Source organism: Mastigoproctus giganteus, chromosome 4, assembly GCF_048544385.1.
Source record: "Mastigoproctus giganteus isolate SK-2022 chromosome 4, ASM4854438v1, whole genome shotgun sequence".
Classification (NCBI taxonomy): Eukaryota; Metazoa; Arthropoda; class Arachnida; order Uropygi; family Thelyphonidae; genus Mastigoproctus; species Mastigoproctus giganteus.
The window spans coordinates 48,070,407-48,096,609 of NC_143578.1; the positions used below are offsets into that span (position 1 = coordinate 48,070,407).

At 34.3% G+C, this 26,203-nt stretch overlaps 1 protein-coding gene across 1 annotated transcript in view; it reads right to left on the reverse strand.

Moving 5' to 3' along the window:
- LOC150086699 (uncharacterized) overlaps window positions 1–26,203 on the reverse strand; it is a 143,983-nt gene that overhangs the window by 32,177 nt on the left and 85,603 nt on the right. Inside the window, exons 14-18 of the mRNA XM_090372232.1 lie at window positions 21,549–21,609; window positions 10,662–10,836; window positions 5,247–5,350; window positions 4,070–4,193; window positions 380–453 (exon numbers count right to left, since the gene is read on the reverse strand). Of these exons, the coding sequence (XP_090228358.1) occupies window positions 380–453; window positions 4,070–4,193; window positions 5,247–5,350; window positions 10,662–10,836; window positions 21,549–21,609 (538 nt within the window). The remainder of the gene's footprint in view (window positions 1–379; window positions 454–4,069; window positions 4,194–5,246; window positions 5,351–10,661; window positions 10,837–21,548; window positions 21,610–26,203) is intronic.

A 26,203-nucleotide genomic window follows, 5' to 3' on the forward strand; every position in this document is an offset into this window, starting at 1 on the left:
TGTTGCCCAAGCTGAAGGATAACATCTGTGAGAAGAGATATGCCTCTGATTCTGAGGTGGTTGTAGCTGTGGGTGCATGGTTGGAGGACCACGATACAGATTTTTTTTCCAATGGGATCAAGGCACTAGAGTAATGGTGGGAGAAGTGCATTGCAGTGATTGGGGACTATGTCAAAAAATAAAAAGGGAATCGTAATGATACAGCTTTCCAGTATATGTTAGAATACAAACTTTTTTGAACCACCTTCATATATTATAACATCTTCAGAACAAATCTTAATAAATTAATTTGTATTTTTTAATACACAGATAGTAATCAATAATTTCACAGGTGTACATTTAATATGCAGCCAACAAATTAAAGCAAATGAATACTTACTACTCTTGGTAATTTAGTTTTCTGAATAGCTTTTTTAGCTTTAGCAGCAGCTGCATGGGCTTGATGTATACGTTCTACATAAATTTAAAATATTCAACTTAAATCAATCTGAAAAAGCATAAAAATGTAAATAATGAAATATAAGTTTGGTGCTATAAAAATCATGAAACAAATGGGTTTTCACTGTATTAACATACAGTATAATCTGTGATACTCTAAATGGTGAAAAAAATAAAATAAAACTTTAAAAATAGCAAATAAGTAAAAAAGCCACATCAATTAATTGTCTAGTGCAGAGCTGTCCAATGTGGTACCCTGAGTTGGGTCAGACACCTGCAAACTAGCAACTACATTTTTTAAGAATGTGGGTTTGGATGAAATCACAGGATGTAAACATCAGAAATTAATTGTTCGGAAGTAAAATTACATGTTTTGAGCATTTAAATTTCTCTTCTTTCCCTTACTTGTACTATAAAAATAATGTTCTGGCACTAAAAATAATAAAACTGAAACTACTTAAAAAAAATCTGACTACTTTTTATGTAAAGCCATAATTTAATTGCTTTACATAAAAACTGACATTAATTTCGTGTAAATTTCACAATGTTCTATTTCATTTTTAAACATATTGTAATAATTTTTTTACAGAAAATAGCAGAGTTGTTAGTAGCTTTATCTAAGGGTGTAATGGTGAATTCATTTTGTAAAACAGCAATTCACTTATGAATTTTTTTATAGTTAATAAAGGGATATTTGCAATGATTATACACCTGTAGCATAATTTCCAATAGAACTGAGTTGTATTAATCCAAACTGAGTTTGAAAAAGTTCTTAAATTTAAATCATTTGTTCAAAAGTTCTCTTAGGTCTAAATCTTCAGGAATGCTTAGATTATTAGTGACTATATTGTCCATAATGGTTATCAACAAAGGCCTCATAAATGGGATTAGTGCAATGGCAGGGGAGATTTGGTCTCACTATTGTAATTTTTCCTATTTTTAAACTAATTCTTCTCTCATAGCCAGGATCCTCACCGAGAGGCTGAGCTGTTACACTCCCAGCTTGCCTGAGTATTATTTAGTACTACCTCTTTTCTATTCTTTAAACTGTGTCATCTTCCTTTTTCCATTGATCTATTTGTTTTTAGGATAACTAAGAAAATTAGTGCATATTCTTTCTTTATTCTCCTCTCCTATTTACATCTTCCATTAATCAATGCTTTCCTAGTCATTTTCCTCCTCATAATACCATATACCATTAAACAATAACATCCTACTATATACTAACTAAATCTTTCCTTTTGCCAAAAGTCTTGGCAAAAGGAAAGATTTGAAAAAAAAAAAAGAAAAAGAAAAGGAAAATATAAGAACCCATCTTGAAGTTGGGCTTTTACACTCCCAGAGAGCCCAAGTATTTTTCCCTCACCCCTTTTTTTAAAGCAAGATATTATTCTCTAATGCCTTTGCTTTCTTTTCATCTTTCATTAGTTTGCCTTTTCCCTGCCCTTATTTTGAGACATCACATATATATACATTTAACAGTGTTAATTTTCTCATTTTTAATTATTCACTTAAACCACAATCATACATGATACCAGGACTTCTCCCCACAAATCTTCTGATACAAAATTCATTTCATTATCCTGGTTTTTTGGCACTTTATTTCCTTACCTGTGTGCAGCATCAAAACACCATGTCCCACACAGGTCTCCATACATTAGTTCCCTGAAGAAGGCAAATCCATGTTGACTTATCAAAATTCTGTTATTGTGTTCTCCACTCTTGTATTTTTGATTCTTTGTTCTTATAAAAGTTCTCCCTTACCTTTTGCACATTAATGTCATATAATAATTCTTTATAATAATTTTGTATTTTATGTTACATTTCATTATAGGTGTTTATATAATTTTTTTTCCACTTTACTCTCCACTCCTCCTAAATGCTTGTAATGTACAAAAAGACACAAAAACTTTTGGAATTAATCACACAGTAGTATAACTTGAAAACAATGGCATTCTCATTTAAATAATGAGAGATTTGATTATCCTAGCCATGAATTTATAAAATGTTCTTCCTACAAACCACTCTACACTGTTTTAAGTCAATGACAAATCATAACACCCTTTTGACACAAAGGTTAACCCCATATTTGATATCTGCTGACTATCCTTGCTTGAAGTGAGTGTCCATCTGCATGCTAGTACACACCCTGTCCCTGGTTCTCAGTGCCACTTTAGTAACTTGGTTTTTCAGATAAACATAACCAAAATAATTGCAAAGTAAAAAAAAGCAATTTTTACATAAATACAAATGACTTCAAAATAAAAAAAATAGTATGCTGAGTATGGAATATAACACAAGACCACTTATGTGCAAGGTGAGAATCATCAAGTAGTCCACTCACTCATGCCGAAACCATTGGATCAGTCATGATTTCTAATTCAGGACAATAAGCTTGTTTTGTTTTCAAAAAGGCCTCTAAGATTGGGAGAGTAATACATATCCAGAATTTAAAACAAATACACCAACCGTTTAACTATAATGGTTTAATACTGAAAACTATAAAATGTACCAAATGATACTACACTGTAAAATAATATATGCAAAAAACTAATTTACAAAATAAAATATACGATAAAAATTTTAAAATATACAATAAAATATAAATAAAATATTTAAAATACAATAAAATTAAAAGCGATAAAACACTGACTGAAGCTTTCGGGGGCTTACGCCTCCTTTCTCAACAACAATGATGTTTAAGCAACACATCCTTAAGTAACAGGCTCACAGCACACGTGGTTGACCAGGCGCATGCTCAATATTTCTTTCATATGATCCAGAACCGGAAGCGGCTCGGGAGCATGGAAATATAAAACGCTCGTCTTTTGCCAGGACTTGGCAAAAGACGAGCGTTTTTTGGTCAACCACGTGTGCTGTGAGCCTGTTACTTAAGGATGTGTTGCTTAAACATCATTGTTGTTGAGAAAGGAGGCGTAAGCCCCCGAAAGCTTCAGTCAGTGTTTTATCGCTTTTAATTTTATTGTATTTTATTGTATTTTAAATATTTTATTTATATTTTATTGTATATTTTATTTTGTAAATTAGTTTTTTGCATATATTATTTTACAGTGTAGTATCGTTTGGTACATTTTATAGTTTTCGGTATTAAACCATTATAGTTAAACGGTTGGTGTATTTGTTTTAAATTCTGGATAAGCTTGTTTTGTTGTTGTTTGTTATTTAGGAGCATTAGCAACTAAGGCCATATTGCTCCAGGGATATGCGGTGGTCATTCCCTGACCTTTCCATATCATCCGTATTTGGTGGTCATTCCCCGACCTTTCCACATCCTCCGTATTTGGTGGTCATGGGCTCGAACCCCGGTCTAATCAAGAAGCGTGTGCTATGCACTGCTGCTCCTGCCCACCTGGCTACGGAGGCACCAGGACAATAAGCCTGAATTTAATATATATCATATTCATTAATTATGCCAAACTGTAATTGTTTTAACCAAAATACTGACAGAGAGTATCTTTTTTTTTTTTTTTTTTTAACTTTTAATTGGAAAATTTATCTCACATTGCTTATTAGCATAAAGTTATTAAAAAATATCAGCTGTATTGCTATAAAAAATAAATGAAAATGGAATGCTTCCTGAAATATAAATGAATCTATTCCAGTATCTTACCAAATTCCTCTTCAGTTCTATTTCGATGCAAATAAATCCAAAGCTTACGATTCACATCATACTTAACACATGGATCTTTCTCATAATGTAACCTGTCCAAGGCTCCACTCACTACGGTATGAATCTATAGAATGAAATAAAAATATATTGTTACTTTCTAAATAGACTATATTTACCACAAAATGAATTACACATATAGCTCTTATAATGCAGTTGGCAAAATTAACTATTTATTATGAATAGATGATTTTGTACAGCTATATGAAATGCACATGAATAGAATGTAACAAACACCATAAATTGATGTAGTAGTGTATATATCATTACAGGCACATACAAGGTATGTTCAAAGGCATCCAGATTATGCTTGTTGTTCAAAGTTGAGACAACAGAGTGCACTGTAACAAAGCCATACGTGCTTAGACATGTCTCATCCTTACCTCCACACAATAAATTGTTCACTTGCTTATGGCAATCTGTTATTGTGAGCTGATAATGAAGATGTATTTTCACACCTCTTCATATTTCAAAATGTTGGAGTGCACTGGACAATGCATCCTTTAAATTATCCTTTAAAATCAGAAAAACTGAAAGTGAAACAACAGATCTTAGAATAGTACAGGACTTTCTTCAGAGCAAGGATATTTCCTGAATGCAGTGGTCACTGTCATCTTCAGATTCAAACCATGTATGAGATGCTCTGGGGAGACAAATTTTGAATTATCCCCCTTCTACCAACAAGTCCCTTATGTGTGTTATAAACTACTCTCTTGGATAGTGTTCTTCAATACCACCAGAACTCTTGAACACTCCCATTAACAGCACAAGAGTCCATTCTGAGAGTTGCCTGGCTGTCAGGAGTAATCAAGACCTTTATATTAAGATTTATAGTCTTCTCTACAGGATTACTCATTTTCAGATATACATAAGACAACTTATATGTTTCAGAAATGACATGCTTTTATCCCTAAGTTCACAAAGTACTGCCACATCATAACAATATACTTCTGTACCAAACTTCACTAGCTTGTATCGATTATTTTGCAAATTACTACACTTTTGTCATTATGAGATAGACAAACCATTCATAAAAATGTGATAAAAACCTGATTAAAATTCATATGGGATATTAAAAAAATATGTATAATAGATCAAATACAATTTAATAATTTCTTACCTGCTGATCGTTAGCAGGAGCTAAGTACTGAGAATCTTTTAAAAGTTCGCAGATATCTGCTCGAGTGCCCTCACCATTAGGAAGTCTGGCTGCTGCATCTCTAACTGCAATTTCAAAAATCAGAATGTAAGGTATTTCATTGTAATTCATATACAGGGTTGCCCCACTTAGCACAGTTTTGAAGTTATGTCATTCAAAAATTATTTCCATTCTTGGTTAATGTTGCTGTAATCTCAAAGAAAAGTCATTCCTGTCATTACCAAGGCATTACAAATGCAAATTCCCTTCTTGAGCTCCAGGAATAATATAAATAACAATAGAATTCCAGTTAACTAAAATTTCAGTTAAGTGAACATTTTTTCACTTTTATTTTTTTCCATATTTTCACTAAAAGAAATTTACACATTTAATATTTAACTGTAAGAAACAAAACTAATTTAATTATGTTTACACTCATAATGTATTGGGAATGAAGCAAAGAAGAGTTGTCACTTCTTGTATAATACCAACTACACTGATATGCTGCATAAAACCTTCACTATGAAAATACAAAGGCTAAAAATCTGCCATTACATAAATTACTGCAAATAAAAGATTATGTATTAGTCAAATTTTATGACTAAACAAATGTGGTTGAATGAAAATGCAGCCCATCCAGGCTATCACATTTTGACAGTGAAAGTTTTATGCAGCATACCAGTGTAGTTGGTATTATACAAGAAGTATAATATCAACTTTTGATTGCACTGAAAATTTATTAAAAAAAAAAAAAAAAAAACTATCTGGAAGGCCCTTAGTCCAATTGATTCAGATAACTAGGATTCTACTAAATGAATAAACTTTAATACACTAAAACTCCCCATTTGACATTTGGAGACAACTTTTCATATATTAAATCAAACAATAAATGAAGGTGAACTGTTGTACCTTATTTTGCATAATATATTTTTAGTGAAGTTAAACCAACCAAAAAAGAATAATGTTGAACATTTTACTGTAAATTAAGTTTCTAAAAACAGAGATATGAAATAAAAAAAAAAAAAAAAAAAAAAATTGAGAATTCTGAGCATCAAAAAACACTTTCCCAGGTCAAAAATAAATTAGGAGTATAGCAGCAGAAACTGCATACTCAAATTCCTGTGCTATTTTTGTATTATAGTATTCTGCAATTTTTTTTTTCTTTGCAAGTTGTTTGCAAGTTGAAAGACTCGCTTTTTTTGGCTGGTTTAACTTCATTAATTAAAGCCTCTCAAACATCCAATCTCTTCTAGCAATAATGATAAGAATAATCATTAAAGATACTTTTAAAATTAAAGAAATTTTTTGAAATTGTTAAATCTAAAGTAGTCTATCTTTTTTTTTTTTTGTTTTTGTTTAACATCTATTGCTCCGTAAGTTAGAAGTAAGAATGGATTGGTTAATATGGAAAAGAGTATAAAATATGTGAAAAAATTTAGTTATGGAGGTAAAAGACCACTGGTCTTCCCTGTGAAAACTAGAGCTCAGCCTCATTTACATAGGGGGAACTAAAGTCTCTTTACCTCATTAAATCCATAATCATTCATTCATTTGTAACACACTTGCCTCTTCATCCAGTTTGCTTCATGGCCATTCAGTTTTAAAAACCCTCTTGTGCACTCAAAAGGATTTTTTGCCAAGTGAAGTAAGTTCCTTTCAGTTTTATCATCTTTTCCATCCATTTATCTTTAAATAAATCTTTTGTTCTAGTTAGTTCAGTTCCTAGTTAGTTTTGTTCTAGTTCTAGTCCATCTTACTCAATTTGCATATGTACAGTGGTACCTACATAATGCATCTATTCTCCTTTCTTTCCAGTTTTTAAAAGAGAATAAACACTTTGTATTAATTTTTTAAAGGAAGAATAAGCACTGGTTGCTAGTGAAAAACTGTATATTTATTTATATTATTTTTCTTTTATTAAAATATTTTAACTAATATTATTATTTATTGAGTTTTTTACTTACAACTTCACTCTGTGAAAGCAATGCCTGCTAAAACGGTGTTAGACAGAAGCATTAATTACAATATTTCAGAATTTTAATGTATGCTAAGTCAAAACTGATAAAAAATTTTTTTTTACTTTAATAGCAATGTACATTAGTTTTCATAACATTCATAGATTCATTATAAGCTTCTGTAATCATTTGTTCATACAAATGTACTTTTTAAATTATCTATATATAGGAATTAAAAAAGATAAAACGTTTTATATTCTTCCATATTCTATAGGTTAAGGCTCTTGCAACAAAAACCTAAATAAGTCTCAGAAGTTCAAAACTAAATGCTGATATACGTTTTGATAAAAGTTTCTGATCTGTACATTTTTTTGTTACCAAGATATTCAAGATCAATTTTTAAATTGTTGCAAAGTAACAGTGTTCAGAAGGAACATATTTTGAGGATATCTCATAATAGTGCCTAACAGTTTTGGAATTTGTGAATAAGAGTATGTTCTAATCTGATATCTTATAAAAACAACTTCTATCTTCAGAGTATCAAACTTTCTAATGAGAAAGTACTGCCAAAGTTTGGATATTCCTTGTAATGATTAACATGTTCACTGCCACTTATGTTTGATAAAGCCCCATTCAATGTGCCATAATTTTTGGAATGTTGAGAAATCACATTTAAAAGTCTGGAATTCATAGCTAAAAGCGAACACTTACTTATGAGCTGGGCACTGTAAATCAAAACTGCATAAAAAAAAAAAGGTGTGTTCATCTTAACATTTACAGATAATTATAATGGATAGTGATTAACCTACGGTGGCTACCAGAAACTAAGTTAAACTTATTTATAGTTGTACACATGCAGATCAAGGGTATACAGGTCATGAATGTTAGACAAAGTCTTAGTTTTCAGGCAAACAAAGTTCATAACCAACAATAGCACATACAATTAAAAATAATAAATTCTGTGTTTGTGCAATTCACTTTTGATGTGTAGTGGATTCTTGATAGTGGTTAAATATATGCATTAAATATGAGTTATATCCATCACTCTTGGTTAGTTCCAGCATTTCTTTGAATGGCAACTTTTCAAATGTTTAAATTCCAACATAAAGCAGCAAACATTTATGCAAAAGGAAGGTTCTTGCCTCCTTAAATCAGAGAACCCCTTGAAAGAGAGACTTGCTATGTTCAACAGTTATAACTCAGCATTATTAGGTAGCCTGGAATCTTGTGTACTTCTCATCATGAATAATAACCATGTATTTATCAGTGGAAAACTTTACTACATGCAAAACTCATTATAACTTAGATTTCTGAACTTCACAAATATACTTTCCTTTAAACAAAGATTCCTTACTAATTATAATATTTATAACCCAAAAATTTAACACCGCCTTCGATGCAAGCAGCCTTTAGAATATCATACCTAGTTTTTTATTTCTCCCCTCAAAAATTCTACTCTATAATTCTCTTTCTATTGCTGACTCAGTGCACATGAAGCATGCAGAACTCACATTGGTAGCAGTGGAAATTAGAAACACCTTCATTATTATATGAACAACAATGAATTCTAGCCTATTCGGAAACAGCCTAAACAAAACTTATAAGTAAACAAATAAGTATTAATGCAACAATAATTTTACATTAATCAAACACTTAACTGAGTAAGGATATCCTTATCATATAACATTAATAAAGGTGAGCATCGCTCTTATACATATACACTGCTCCACTATTAATATCCAAACACCTCTCCGTTGATAGTTGGTCATATCCTACCAACAACACATGTCAGATCCAAATATAATATATTCATAGGCCTTTGAGGAGACAATAGTACGATTGTGAATGCAAGATGTCATGACTGATGGAGTTAACAGTCTTCCAGTAGCACTGAAGGTCCCTAGGTTGTTTGTTTGTTATTTGGTTTTTAGGAGCATTAGCAACTAAGGCCATATTGCTCCGTGAACATGCGGTGGTCATTCCTGACCTTTCCGCATCCTCCGTATTTGGTGGTGACGGGCTCGAACCCCGGTCTAATCAAGAAGCGTGTGCTACTCACTGCTGCTCCTTCCCACCTGGCTACGGAGGCGCCAGGTCCCTAGGATGACGAGTGACAATGTGATCTGCAAATGGATGTGGACTGGTGCTGAAACTGTCATGAAATGACCTGTAAAACCAAAGCTGGCAGAACGTGACAGGAGAGCCCTGCAAAGTACTGTTCTTTCTGAATGCAGATCACTTTGTCACAGAGGACCTCAGTGAGACAAATGGGACATGTCAGCACCAGTACAGTGCACAGCACTCTGCATGATATGGGTTACCAAGGTCATGCAGCCGTCCGCAAACCACTAATCACCCTAATGCCTAATACTGTCTAGTTTGGTGTAATGCTCACTATTCTTGAGCTGCAGTCCAATGAAAAGCTTTGGAATAGGATGCCTGGAGAAAGTTACCTGCTGGACTGTATTGGAACAATGATATTTGGCAGAAGCAGCATAATTGTCTGGGACTCTTTCTCATGGTTTGGACAAAATGACAAATGGTTAGGTCTATCTATGCATCCTGAACAATAACCAATAACAACAATAAAGAACATCCTCAATGTGCTGCCACATTACTTACATTACCTACATACTGGAATCAGCAGGACAACTTTCCATGTCATATTGCATGTGTTGTGACAGAGTGATCTGAGGACATCAAAAAGTTGGACTGCCTAGTCCAGAGCCCTGACCTGACCTACAAAGAACCTCTAAGACAAATTAAATCATCTGGTGAATGTGAGAGAGACTGCACAAATGCAGAGATAAACTGATTGCCACTCTGAAGGCTGAATGGCATTAAATATTGAAGGATATTTACAAAAAAACTAGTGGACAATGTTCGATAGAGACTAGAGGCTGTCATAAAGGATAAAGGTTTCAGCACACATTAGTTTATTATCAGTTTTCCTGTAAATAAAGGTTATTTGTAGATATGCAGATGCCCAGATATTCATGTTAGGGCAGTGTATATATAGTGCTATTTGCACCAGAGAATTTCTGAAAACCATTAAATTAAATAAATTGTTATTATAATTATAGAAATACCAAGTGTAATTATATTCTCTAACACAATTAATAATTTATTTACTTAAATATGGCTTGTAACCTTTTAGGAGTGTAAGTGGATGGGAACACATAAAAGCTTCCCTATCTCCTTTTTGGTCTTATTTATGCACAAAGTATATTTCTAATTGGTTGTCCAAGAATGTAACTTAAAGTTATAACAGCATGTCTATAAGAAAATCCATTTTAGTTAATTCTGTTTTCTTAAAATGTATTTACAATGTTAAGCAAGGCTTTCCTGTAATTACTTATATGACAATTATAATTATAATACAACTGATTTAAAAACTTAATACTTGAAAATGAAACTCAGAAGATAAAAAGTAAATACTAACCCAAAGAAAGAATTGTCACAAAAGGAGGTCGGTCAGAAACAAGAAGAGAATGTTCCCTTGCTTTATTTACACCACTTTCTTTACCATACACTCCTTTTACAGGTCCCACAACTGATTCATAACCATGAACTCGAAATGTAAATGCTTTGTGTGGTTTCTGATACCTAATGCATTCCTAGATTGCAATAAGACAAAAAAAAAAGATTAAAATTTATAAAAAATAAGTATATATTTCCAGTGCAGGATTATGCAAAAGCAAAATGTCACAAAATAAATTTTAATCCTAATCCCATAATTGCCTATGATGATTATCGTATTAGTACTGTATTTTACTTTTAATAAAATAAATAAAGGGCCTTCAAAAGTCTCATGCTTTTATTAGTCTTTTGTATAATTTAATATGTGACCATGTCCTCCCAATGACAAGTGGAGAATGATAGTGCCCTCCGGAAAATGAACTGTGCCATTGATGGCAGTATTCATCATTTGTGAACTGATAACTGTAGCAGCCATAGGAATGATTTGCTAAAGCTTGAAAGAGGGATGACTGCTGATGCCAGGAGGGTGTGTGTCCCTTCATCCTTCTGAAAAAGCACAGCACAAGTGATAAACTGTTGTTGTTGTTGTTGTTATTTGGTTTTTAGGAGCATTAGCAACTAAGGCCATATTCCTCCGGGGATATGCAGTGGTCATTCCCTGACCTTTCCACATCTTCTGTATTTGATAAGTGGTGAGCTCTTCCAGAGGAGCTGTTATTGTGAAAGTATACACAGACAGATAAATTGAGGACAAGGCAACTAACCAGTACAAAGAATGTGGAGAAAAATTGTGTGAGCCAATAGACCTGTGACATGGGAACATTAACCTCAGATCCAGATCAAATTCCTGCAGAACGATGAAGTAACATATCCTCCATTGGCTTGGCTGTGACAATCCTCATCCAAGTCAACACTCCCTAGCCAACATTGCATCACTGACAACTGCTATTTGCATGGAGGAAAGAATGTTGTAATCCGAACCAATGACTAGGAAAAACTATGCTGGCAAATCACATTTCCTCTTACACTATGCTGATGGTACACACCATGTGTGATGAAACCAGCATGAGGCAATGGATGCAATATCCACGATTCAAACAGTGAAGGTTGATTGCAATCATGTCATGGTCTTGTAAATGTTTTTTTTTTTTGATATTTGGATCCACCTGCAGGCAGCATGGCCATATCTGTGTATGTGTTTTGTAATCCTAGAACATCCATGCCATAGTGTGTTCAAGCTATTAAAAGTGTGGTGAGGCACAATATATTATAAGGTGAGTGGGCAGTCATATTTCAATGACTGCTACAGATGTATATATTATCCATATTAGAATATATACACTCGTGGTTAAAAGTCAAGACATAGTTGAGTTCTTGCACTTATCCTTGGTGAGCTTAACTGAAATTGTGCTTCAAGGTCAAGAGTAATTTATATAAAAATGCAAACAAGCATCTGCACATTGTTCTGTTATCCTTATAAAGCCCTACACCCTCCTTCACTGCATACTACTTTCGGCTGCACAAGCTATTTTTTCATATTTCAGAATTAGCATGTTTTATTCATAAGGTTCATACTATAAACCATAACTACTGAATCATAACCACAATGAACTTATAATTTAAATTATATTGACTTGTATCAATTATCTTACAAATTTCTGCACTTTTATTATTCCTACCTTTACTTATGGCCATCATTATTCAATAATAATTATTAATTACCATTTAAATCAGCCGCCCAACTTTTTTTACCATAAGTGCTCATTAATATTATTGTACGGTAAGGCACTAGCCCATTTGTATGTAGCTATGAGCAAAACAACGTTTTCTATGGAATTCTGATCTCATATTGTGGTGGCATAGCAATGTTCTATGGTTCTTGTAGCAACAAGGCTTTTGCCCTAAATTCACTTGAATTATAAAATTTAACAACCTATGAGAACTAACATGCCTGTGTGTTTTGTGTTGGATAGTAAATCATTCAATTTTTATAACTGATGAATACATATATGCCCCATCCCATCATATTGCACTTTTTTTTTTAAATAAAGTCACTTCTTTCTGTGCACAAGCTAACAGAAAAACTTGTATGCATAAGTAAAGTTTGCTGCTGTTTGGATCAAACATTAGAAGCTGATAAATAGAGTACACAGACATTCTAAAAGTACCTGTAATTACTACAGGTTGACAGGGTGATCAAAATAGCTTGTTATCTCATAATTTTTTTTTCTTTATTTAAATCTATTCATATTTGTATGTTGCAAATGGCAAATGTCAATTCATATGGTTTTGAAGAATGGGTAGTAGTCAGCACCTGGGCCTACAGGAACCTACATGACAAATCAATGAACATGTGCATATGTATTTCAATGAAAGATTCAACAAAGAAGCAATGCCAAAAATAACAATATTTTGATGGAATAATAAGCTGTTTTCCATAGGCAGTATTTTGGACAAGTAAAGGCCTAATGTCCTCAAAGTAACATGATCAAAATGCAGTTGTCATTTTGGTTGTGACAAGAAGTTCACTGAGCAGTGTAAAGAGATGGCAAGAAAACATAATGATTATTTATGAAACATACATGCTCTCCTTATGATCTCCTTATCTCTACATGCTTGTAGAGACAAGGAGAGCATAATTCCACTAAGGCAATTGCAAAAGTGCACTTAGAATACTGTATCCAAGTATGACTGCACCTAAAAGACATGACATCAAGATTCTTGAAATGGTCTTAAAGAGGACAACTTGCTTGGTAAGATCTGCAAAAAAGTAGCCCCAGTAAGAAAGATTTTGAGTATGTGGGTTACAGAGCTCAACAACCAGGCATCTTAGAGGGGACCTGACTGAAGTCACTAAGACTCAGAGAGAATAGTAATATGAAAGAAGGCCAAATTTTCACTATTATAAATGATTCCAGAACTAGGTTTCATAAATTCAAATTACAGGGAAAGAGGTTTAAGACTAGATTGTTGGAAGCTGTCTTTTCAGCTAGCAAGTTTTTAATTACTGGAATAAGTAATTTGTGTGTATGGTTGAAGCAGACAGCTTGGAAAAGAATAGAGAATATTTTTATCATTTATTTTTTATTTATTTTATTTTAATTGGCTAGGGCAGCAAAAGCCTGTGGCTTCCTTTCACTATATGATTAATAATAATAATAAACATATTACAGAAGATATGGCACTGCATACAAGGAACATGATAGTGTTCAGTGACATCTCAAACAAGAGAAGCATATTGAATACCTTTATGTATGAGGTGTAGATCATGTAGGGACAGAATTAATAATTAAGAAATAAAGAGGCTTGTAGCCATTCGATCTCCGAAGTAGTTGCTTTGAGACAATACGCACTGATTCCAATGGTTAACTTCTGAAAGTATTTCTGATACACTTTATTTGGTATTGCTAATAGCTCTTGTCATGTTCTCAATAATTTCTCAGTAATTTAAATTTAAAACCTTTAAGACGAGAAAACAGACAAAAAAAAAAAAAAAAATTAAAAGGAGCTAAATTCAGTGAACACGGCACAGGCCACAGTGATGGAGTAGTCCCCCACCTGCAAAAATTTCTCAATGGAAAGCACTGAGTGCTGTTTTGTAGTATTCCAGGTTCACTATTTGATCACAAAGAACAAATGCATAATGAACAATGCCCTTTGAGTCAATACATATGAAAAGTGTGGGATCTTCACATTGCTTTTTTCTGGACCTTGGATAAGATGGAGTCTTCCATTGAGAGGGACCAGGCCTTTGTTTCTAGTTCACAGCCATACACCCACATTTTGTAACAGTAATGATGGAAGAAACAATGCACAAGTCAACAGCAACATGTTGACAAAGAACCTGCCACGAAAAGCTCACTGCTCTCTATGATCATCAGTAAGGATGCAAGGAAAAATCTGGCTGAAAAATGTTGCACTCCTAAACTTGCATTAAAATTCATTGACATGCTCCGTAAGAAATTCCAATTTCACTAGCAGCTTTGCAGATAGTTGAACATTGATTAATCTTAATCACACCATGAACAAAAGCAACTGGATCACTGGATTCTGAAGTTGAAGAGGAGCTGGAGGAGGACAGACCTTTGATAGACACAAGAACCTCTTTAAACTTTGTAAACCACTGATAAACCACATCTTTGACTGACACATAGCATCTTCTTCAAACACTGTTTTGAAGATTTTGTGAGGTTTTGTCACATTTTCCTAATTTTAAACAAATTTGGTGCAAATTTGCTGCTTGGCAAAATCACTCATTTTAAAATGTGGCAAAACATACAACACTTTCTATTCAATGCATGTTAATTCAGACTGGCTGCATATAAATAGGTGATTCATGCACTACTATGTCTAGGTGAGTTGTGGAACATGTTAAAACTTGCAACTCACTATAATGCTGCAATTTCGAGATGGAATATTAGTCTCCAAACTTTTTGATCACAACTTGTATGTATGTTTATAATTAAATCTAATACCCATATAATAATAATACTAATGATGGCTATAGATTACACATGCCTTTCATTTTAATTCCATTTCTTTTAACTACATTAATATATTTTTATATATATATATATATATATTAAAAAAAACATAACCATAGAAATAAATTAGAATAGGAATTAAAAATAAAAATAATGCCAGCAGCATGGCAAGACAAGAGTGAAAATAATCAAAATTAAACATAATGATAAACCACAGGGAGGGAAGAGAGGGGTAACAAGAGTAAATATTGCAGCAGAAACTCTCTAAGATAATTTAGAACATCTAAATGTAAGGATAATAAAATAGATTAAATTTCAAAAGCCAATTAAATAAATTTAATGTCGCCCCCTCTGACAGGCACCAGGTCCAAATTTATGTGAAATTTGGACCTTTGCCCGTCCTAGACAAATCGCCACATTTCGATTGCTTTGTCTAGCGATCGAAATTCAGCGATTCCCTGACCATTATTGGCCTTGTGGTCCTCTGTTGAGATGGGGTGTAATGGTCAGTCTATTTTTGGTTTATTTTTGTTTTATTTTATTGCAGTGGTTTACACCTCTGTTAGTGATATTTCACATAAATTTGGACCTGGTGCCTGTCAGAGGGGGTGCCATTAAATTTATTTAATTGGCTTTTGAAATTTAATCTATTTTATTATCCTTACATTTAGATGTTCTAAATTATCTTAGAGAGTTTCTGCTGCAATATTTACTCTTGTTACCCCTCTCTTCCCTCCTTGTGGCTTATCGTTATGTTTAATTTTGGTTATTTTAGCTCTTGTCCTGCCATGCTGTTAGCATTATTTTTATTTTTAATTCCTATTCTAATTTATTTCTATGGTTATATTTCAAGCATCATGTAGAGGAATATGCTTTCTGATGTTTGCTGTACCTTTTTATTTTTATTATGAAAGATTCAGTTTCCAATTATTTTAAACGTTATTCAAATACATGTATAATTAAAAAAAAAAAAAAAATATATATATATATATATATACATACATACACATATATTAACATAACACACATACATATATATATACATATATTAACGTTAAAAAATACATATATACATATTTTTTTAATGTTAATTTAAAATATTATTTTTTAAAAGTTAAAATTTTTTTTTTTTAACTAACTTTAACTAACCTTAACTTTATCTAATTTTATCTAACTTTACCTACTTTTCATGTACACCATGTGAGGCATGTATTTCATGTAAGAAATAGAGGCTTTACTCACTTATTGCCGTTTCCTCCTTTGATTTTGGTGGCTGGCCCTCGAAAAAGGTGCTGAGGTCACAGGACAAATGGCACTAAGTTATTTTTTATTACTTCTTTATCTTAGCACTCTTCTTTATTCACCATGATAGCGATTTTGGTTCCGTTCGCCCTTTGTTCTCCATACTTAGTGTTACTAGTACCGTAACATTAACACATTGCCTTTCATGACTACTAACTTGTGTATGTGTGTGTACATCAACATTTCACTAAGCCCAATGCTCCCATATTATTATCTGAGTTCACTTTCAGCCCTAATCATTAACTGTGATGTTCTCTGTTTTTAATTCAATTCCTTACTTTAGACATCCCAGATGAAGACTGATAAGACAATTCAGCAGAAACACTGAGTTGTAATTACTGGAATTAATTAAGTATTATGTAAGAAAGATTACTTGTTTCCAGCTTAATTTGAAAAAAAAAAAAAAAAAAAATTGTAAAGCAGTGTAAGCATGCATTTTTTTAATTTTTTTTTTTTTTTTTTTTTTTTTTTTTTATGAGAACCCCAAACATGAGAGGTATTGGAACCTATAGTACTTAGTACCGTGCTTGGGTTGGAGGTTGAAAAGACGAAAGAAGATATTTGTTGACATTGGACTTGAACTTCTGTAGATTGTAATTTTCAGGAAATACGTATGAAGGAAGGTTGTTCCAGAAAACGGCAGTTGAATGAATAAATGAGGAAGATGAAAAGTTGGTTCTGTGGGTTTGAAGCTGGACAGTAAATGGATGTTGGCTGGTGGCGGCACGTGTTCGGACTGTTTTGAAAGAGAGAGCGGGAATTATAGAAGCCAATTCAGAAGAACAGTGCCCATGGAAGTATCTGTAGAAGAGGCATGCAGCAGAAACAGTACGTCTATGAGAAAGCGAGTGGAGAGACTCTGTTAGAGATGAATCATTAATTAACCTAACTGCCCTCTTCTGAATGGAATCAAGAAGCCTGAGAGAGGTTTTGGGGGCACCACCCCAGATGTGGGAACAATATTCCATGGCAGGGCGGATTTGCGATTTATACAGAGTGAGCAGCTGTTTGGAAGAAAAGTAACGCCGAGAGCGAAAGAGAAAACCAAGTTTTTTAGATGCAGAGGAAGCAATATTTGTAATGTGCTTGTGCCAAGAGAGATTAGAAGTCAGGGTAATCCCCAAAAGAGATATATCATTTTGCCTAGAAATCGGAGTGTCACTAAAGATAAGCATAGGAGCAGAAGAATCCTTTTTGCGAGATATAAGACAAGACTGAGTTTTAGAAGGGTTGAAATCAACTAAGTTGTCTTAACCCCACTGGAGAATTACCTGAAGATCGGCATTTAAGGAATTGGCAGCAGATTTTCGAGAACTTGAAGCTGATTGAGCAGGACAAGGTTTCTCAAAATGGAAAGTTGAATGCAATGTGCTATCATCGGCAAAACTATGGATAGGATTTCCAGTCAATGGAAGAAGGTCATTGATATACAAAAGGAAAAGAGTGGGGGAAAGAACTGAACCTTGGGGGACACCGGCATTAGTGGAGAAGTTAGAAGACAGAGAGCCATCTACCATCACCCTCAGTGAGCGATCAGAGAGAAAACTGGATAACCAATTACTAAAAACAGTTGGCAAACCATAAGATGGAAGCTTGTTTAGAAGACCTTTATGCCAAACACGATCGAAAGCCTTTGAGATGTCAAGAGCAACTACTTGTGTTTCACCGAACCTTTCCATTGAATTAGTCCATAAATGGGTAACATAAGCCAGAATATCACCAGTGGATCGACACTGACGGAATCCATACTGGCGATCGTTGATCAAACGGAAGGTTTCTAGGTAGTTTAAGAGTTGCCGGTTAATTGATTTCTCCATTACTTTAGAAAGAGTACAAGTAATTGCAATGGGACGATAATTGGATGGGAGGGATTTGTCACCCTTTTTAGGAACTGGCTGGATATGAGCAAATTTCCAAGCAGAAGGAAAAACACCTTTGGAATAAGAAAGTGAAAAAAGGCGGCAAAGAATAGGAGTAAGTTCAGGAGCACAGGTTTTGAGAACAAGTGGAGAAATACCATCAGGACCTGGAGCTTTATTAGCATCAAGATTCATCAAAATCCTTCTGATATCCTTTTGACGGAAGACCACAGAAGGCATTGAATGGAGCGTGTTAGGAATGGTGGGAGGTGTTTTACCAAGATCATTAATACATGAGCTGGAAGAAAAATGGGATACTAACAGGTCAGCTTTACCCTTGGCTGAAGTGACAACAGAACCATCTGGTTTGGACAGAGGTGGGAGCAGAGATGGGCAAAAGTTGTGGCCAATAGCTTTGGCAAGAGACTAGAATGCTCGGCTACCATTAGGGCAAGAAGCAAGTTTTCTACTCTTAGCCTGTTCAAACTCTAGTTTGGACTGATTAATAACTGCTTTACAATTGTTGCGAGCTTTGGTGTAGGCAGAAAATGAAACTGAAGAATTAGAAACAAGCCAGTTACGATATGCAACATTCTTCTCTTGGACAGCCTTAGCACATTTGTTGGAGAACCAAGGTTTAGATAAAGGACGAGATTTTAAAGTGGAGTGTGGGATAAAGGATTCCATTCCTGCAAGAATAATTTCACTGACACGCTCTGAGCAAACGTTGAAACAGTTTTGAAACAGTAATCAGACCAAGGAAAAGAAGAAAAGAAGTCTCGCAGGTCATCCCATTTTGCATTCTTGTAATGCCAAACAATACGAGGTTGGGAATAGCCATGAGATAGAGGTTCCATTGGAGAAGAGACAATCACCAAGTTGTGATCTGAAGTGCCTAAAGGACCTCTCACTTCGACCTTGTACTTAGAAGGGTTGTTTGTGAGAAAAAGATCAAGCGTATTGGCTGTATGATTAGGATTGTCCGGTATTCTTGTAGGTAAATGAACAATCTGTGCTAGGTCATTAGTAATTGCAAAAGCCTCAGCATCTCGACCTGCTGGGTCGGTGTAACTAGAAAACGGAAGCCAGCTGGAGTTGTGAACGTTAAAATCACCAAGGAAAATTACCTCACTGTTAGGAAAGTTGGACTGGAGAAAGTCAAGTTGCAAAGAGAGGAAGTCAAAGAGCTCCAAGTGATTAGTGGAGTTGGGAGAACGGTAGAGACAACAGATGAATTTGACACAATGAGGTAGAGAGATTTTAAGCCAGAGAAGATCAAAGAGAGGAGATTCCAAATTGCCAAGTCTCTGACAGGGAATATCAGAACGGCCATATGCACAAGTACCACCTTTGAGGCGAAAGGAATCATACAGCAAATAATTTGGACATCTGAGATGAGCAGTAGTTGAATCAACTGATAACTGAGATTCTGTCAGAAAAAGTACATGGGGTTTGGAAGACTGCAAGTGGAAATGGACATCGTTGAGATTGGAATTGAGACCACGTATATTTGTGAAATGAATTAGGAAGTCCTTGGGAGGTTTAGATCTTTTCGCAGATAAGCTTGCTCTATTATTTTGACAATTCATGGTGTATTCAATAGTAAGAAAAAGTGGGTGGGACATGCTGTATGAAGTAATGAAATTTTTGGATATGGCGTACATGTGGTAAGAATATACCCAGATCCTTGACATAACGTGGCCTCGACAATGCTCCCCGCATACACACTACTCGGACTCCCTCCAGTCACTATCTGGCAGAGTAGAGGTAGCAAGATTATACACTAGCTGATCCGGAAGCCTCCTAGAGAGTTACCAATAGGTTTGGTCCGGTGTACTATCTAGTGGCCGGCCTGCGAACACCGTTTTAGAGCTGTACCCTCGAAATGTAAGGAATATTGGATCTCGCCACGACATTCATCATAACCTCAAAAATCATCAATCATACTGCATGATGGAAGAGATAGGGAAGGGTTGGCCGGAACTTAGCTCTAGAGACTAAACATGGGTTCCACCACTTCAAGCCTCCAATAAGCAAAGTGGTGGTATTTCACCGGTTGATGAGAGTCATCTACCACCTAGTACTGCCTGGTAACATAGAGGGGCGGCGTTCCTCCATGTGGTGTGGGCGCCACACCTCGACCCCTGCTTACGTTGGTTCACACCTGGGTGGTCACCCACCATGTACTTGTGCATGGAGGTTATACCCAGGATTACTAACAGTCCCACCATCGTGAAGGTGCAAGCAGAGGATTTTGCTGTCATAGACCGTCCGGACTTCGCCGAAATTGGGTCCACTTGGCTTAAGTGTCACCCGAATATCAGTTCCATCAGCGTTTTAGACTCCCAGGTAGCAAGAATAGCTTGTCTGGCATATCTGAGAGAATGTCTGTGACAACCTCAAGGACCAATTAGAATACGATATTAAATAATTAAATAGAAGTAATTACAAAAAATTATTTTATAAAAAAATTTTTAATATACCTGAAATATACATTTCAGGAAGGATTTTTAGAAAGGTTTTAGATCTCTATGAATGGGTGTAGAGAAGAGCAGCAAGATTAGTGAGACACAAAAGGGTACTCTTACAAGGGAGGCTTCAGTTCTGTGAACTGCAATGCTTAAAAATTAAGTAATCATGTAAACTAAATGCTAGTGGCATTCTTACTCTTCTCGGACAACACACGCAAGGGGGACATAAATTTAAAGTGAAAAACAATGGCTGCATGACAGGCGTGCAAAAACTTGTTTTCAGCTAAACAGTAAGTGATTGCTGGAACAAACTGCCAAACAGTATTGTAGAAGAGTTTGGTATGGTTGTTTATTGGCACATTAGCTGCTATGGCTATAGTGTGCCTATAATGGAAGTGAATACTTTGTATAAGGAAGGATTAGACCAATTATTGCAGGAGATGTACAAATGATGTGTGGGAAGTTTCTTTTTATTTCTTTTTGGCTGATGCTGTATAAACTTGCTTCCATGCATCATTTGCCACTACTAATATATTATATAACTTGTTATACATTTGTGCATTTAGTATTTTAAAATATTTACAAATAAAGGTTATTATTATTATCATTGAATTTCTGCAAATGGCTTTAGTCATCATTTTAAGTTTGAGGTATGCTGAATACTCGAATTTGCCTATTCAACTGATTTATTTCAGATAATTTGGTACTACAAAAAATAAGTGCAAAGAATTACCTGCTCTCTGTACAAAAGTTTTTCTTCTTCAGTTGTTGGATGGACAGTCCAATCAGTAACCCTAGAATAGTGACCCCAGAATGTTAATATTGTCTAGCATATTACATTAAAGTATTAAATAGTTTTTCATTAACAAAGAACTTTCAACGTGTAATCAACTTAGACAGAATTTTAAAAAAATTTCAGCCTTTTATTAAGAAAACTAGAGTAAAAAAGAAAATGCATTAACTTATTTATGTATGAAAGAATCAATAAAACTCTTGCCCTGTGCTCTAAATAAATTTACATTAAACATACTTAAAAATAACTAAATGCAACAAGGCACAATACATTAAAGGTAAGAGTTTAATATCTATATAATATCGGTGTAGATACACCATAGATAACTCTTAAGAAACTACGATGGTAGCGTGGGAGGGCATCAATCTATCCCTTTGACCCCAACTTACCCTAAACTATAATATTAGAAAGAAAAACAGTAATAACAAGTCCTAAATAAAAGTATAATTTTAATATGAATAGCTACAAAATTCAAGTGAAAAATAAGAAAAGCAATCAACTAAAATCTTTGTTTGCATTGAAAGAAAGACATCTACCATTCTGGCAAAAAAGATTCACTGTTCTTGATGGCAAATGAAGTGGCTAGCTAAAATTAGTTACAGCATGCAGAGCATTAATTGCAAAAACTGTGATGTGGTTGCTACTTGGTATCCAGCCCAATATGGTCCACTACCAGTTGGCACAAAAGAGCAGTATCAGCAAAGAATCTATTTATTTCATACTTTGCCTTTTCCATTATTAAAAATTATATAATTTGCACAGGTGTGATAATGTTGACACCACAGCATTTGCCATCAACAATTATCAGCAGTGATGAGAGGGTGTCTATCAGGTTGGCTGCTGTGGAACCTCATACGTCTGAGTGTGCGGTGCAACGTCATTTGGGATATTGTTCTTGCATTCCCCATATTGTATGTGATGTCAATGTCCTGCTATTATGACACAGTGACCTGCTATTGAGCTGCACAATGCATTGCATCCTTCGCTCACTACAAACATCTACCTTGCGTAATCCTTTATAGTTCTGCTGGCAGGAAGTGGTTTGACCCATTTGACACCATTCTTTGTCCACCTTGGCTCTCAATGGACTATCATGAAATTTCATATTTTGTTCTTTTGGAATAATTAGTGATCCTTTTTTAATTTTATTAAAATCAGAAAAATAGAATATATTCAATGGATTTTTATTAAAGTTTATAAATACATCTACAGTAAACCCTCGATTTAACAGACCCCGATATAACAGACCAGACAAATAACAATACAGTAATGTACATATTAATATCGACCATATTATTTTTTTTAGGTTATACAAAACTTCAGTGTTATTATTAATTAAAAATTAATAATTGCCTATTTCCATTATTGTTTTGATAATTACCCACTTTTATTTTTATAATAAAATTCAGGAAATTGTTTTTTATTCTTTCTGAAAACATGTTCAAATAGCTGTTTTCCCAGATAACAGATAAGAGCAGGCAGTGACTTGCAAGCTGAACGTGACTCAGACACTCAGGTCTACCAACTCCCTTTGTTTCGGTCTCAGTCTGCCTCAAGCTATCGTGTGGTCAGGTTGTATATAACGTGTTTCTGTGATTTCTGAATTGTGACTTTATTTATTAAATAATTTTGCAATCCTTACAATTTAAAATGGCATCAAGTGATAGAGGAGTTAAAAGAAAGCATGTGAACTTAAATGTGGCACAGAAATTAGAGCTAATTGAGAAATTAGAACAAGGCATCTCAGTAGCATGTGTTTGTGAAATTTACAGCATAAAAAAACAAACTGTTTCTGATATCTGTAAATCAAAGGCCAAATTGCAACATAATTTTATATTGTACAGTACTGTATATTTATTGTATTAAAGCTTTTTTTTACATTAAGAACAATAAAAATGCCCCCCTACATTAGATTTACAGACTTTCAGCATTAACGGACACCCCCTTCTCTCCTATTAGTGCGTTAAATCGAGGGTTTACTGTATTTATAATGCTGAAAAAAATTAATTTAATAAAAAGCAATTATAAATAATGACTAAAAAAGAAATAAAATTTAGATATGCCTGAAATGTGTTACATTTGAGATATAATATGCACTTTACCCAATTTTCTGTTTCAGAATTTGGTTCATGTTATAGTTTATAAATATCACATTTTCAAATACTATTTTAGTAAACAGAGTAGTGAACCTTAACAGATTTCCTTAAAATAAATTTTTTTGTGAATAATCTTCAGCTATTTACAAATTAATGGTGGAGCTTGAAAGTGGATTTGAAAAAAAAAAAAAAAAAAAAGATACTTATTATATGTTATACTTTTGTTATTTCATCTGCCAACTCAAAAAAGTTCTCTACTTTGTATTTCTGTTTATTTAAATACTCATATAGTTTTGTTAGCAGTATTTCTTCTTTCTGTATGGTTGTATTGTGATAATACCAATTAAGAAAAAGGCTGTGTGCATTCTGATTTCTGTCCACTGACAATTTAGAAGAGTACCAGAAAGATCTCCTACACAATGAAGTGGATCTTAGTGGATCGGTTATGGATCTGGAATCGCATCATGGAGCCATTTCTCTTCACAAAACACAACAGATGGCAACAGCAACATCTACCTGGATGTGCTAAAACCGTTTTTCTCCTGCAGACCAATGACATGGAGAGCGAGGATCAATTCCACATTCTCTTTCAAAACAATGGAGCATCCCCAGTTCACTAAAACTGTGTACAAGGCTTTCCATAGCAGATTCCCTAATCAGTGAATCAGAAAAATAGCCCTTGCATAGTCCCAGGAGTCCTGATCTCACACCACTCGTAACTTCCTACGAGGCCACACGAATAAAGATTGGCAACATAGTTCACTTAGAAGAAGCCATTACTAGAGAAAATGAAAGAATTATTCCTGTGATTATTGATCAGGTATATATAGAAATTGAGTTTCATGTGATATGTTTTATGCTGTTAATGGCCCAAATGCCAAATGGCCAAATTCATCTCAAAATGATTTTGTAATATCATTACAAAAATATTTTGAGATAAATAAAATAAACAAAAGTACAAGTTAGTGTATTTGCATCATTTCTGTACATAGCCAACTACATAAGTAGTTATAAATTAGCATCATTAAGTATATCTCATATTGTGAATACCTTCACAATATGAGATATACTGTGAAAGTATCATAATATGAGATGATGCTAATTTAGTATTAGTAACGGCCGCATGGTGCAAGAAAGCCTGTGGCTTATGCTGCACCAGCCAAAAAAAAAAAAAAAAAAAAAAAATCCGAACAAAACAATGATAAAAACAAAAAATAAATAAATAAATAAAATAAATAACTAAATAATAATAATTAATAAATAAATAAAAAAATATATAAATAAAATAAAATATAAATAAAAAGGAAATTAAACCTATCATCCTATGCGCTTCCCTTACCCGAAAGTACTATCCAGATGACCTTTGAATTTCCCCAAACTGTCGGCCTCTACCACCCATGAAGGCAACTTATTCCAGTAATTTATAACTCGCTGGCTAAAATAAAACTTCCTGCAGTCCAATCTAAACATTTCCCCCCGTAACTTGAATTTATGTCCCCTAGTTCTAGCATCATTTATAATCTTGAAAATTTTGTCCTCATTCATTTTACTGATGCCTCTCAGAGCCTTAAACACCTCAATCAAATCTCCTCTAAGGTGTCTAGTTTCCAAACTCTGCAACCCACATATTCGAAGTCTTTCTTCATAAGGACGCCCTTTTGCCGATCTCACCAGGCGAGTTACCCTTCTTTGCACCCTTTCAAGAAGCTCGATGTCTTTCTTTAGGTGCGGTCTCCATACTTGAACACAGTATTCCAAGTGTGGTCTAATATAAGCCTTATATAATGGGATTATCACGTCCCTATCTCTACTTGCAAAAGTTCGATAGATCATCGATAAGACACCATGGGCCTTCCTTGCAACCTGTTTACAATGCTCAGAGAATTTCATGTCTGACCGTATCGTAACACCCAAGTCCCTTTCCTGCAGTACTGGGTTTAGTTGAACTCCACCAAGTGAATACGTTTTTTGGGATTACTGTTTCCCAGGTGTAATACCTTACACTTTGTTGGATTAAAGCACAGCTGCCATTTTTCTGACCATTCTTGAAGTCTATCTAGGTCTCTCTGAAGAAGCTCAGCTTGACAGTGATCATTAACTACTCTACCAATTTTAACGTCATCTGCAAATTTAGACATCACGCCCTCTATCCCTTCATCAATGTCGTTTATGAAAATTAAAAACAACAGTGGTCCTAATACTGATCCTTGGGGAACCCCACTTCTTACATCAACCCAATCTGAGGAATAGCCATTTATCACAACCCTCTGCCTCCTGCCCTGAAGCCATCCTTCTATCCATCTAAGGATTTTCCCAGTGATTCCAACCTGTTCCAGCTTATAAAGCAACCGCTCATGTGGGACTGAGTCAAAAGCTTTGCTGAAATCTAAATAAACAATGTCGAAATTATTCCCTAAATCCAGCTCGTGAGTGACCCTTTCGAAATAGCGAACCAGATTTGTTAAACATGATTTTCCCTTTACAAAACCATGCTGAGTA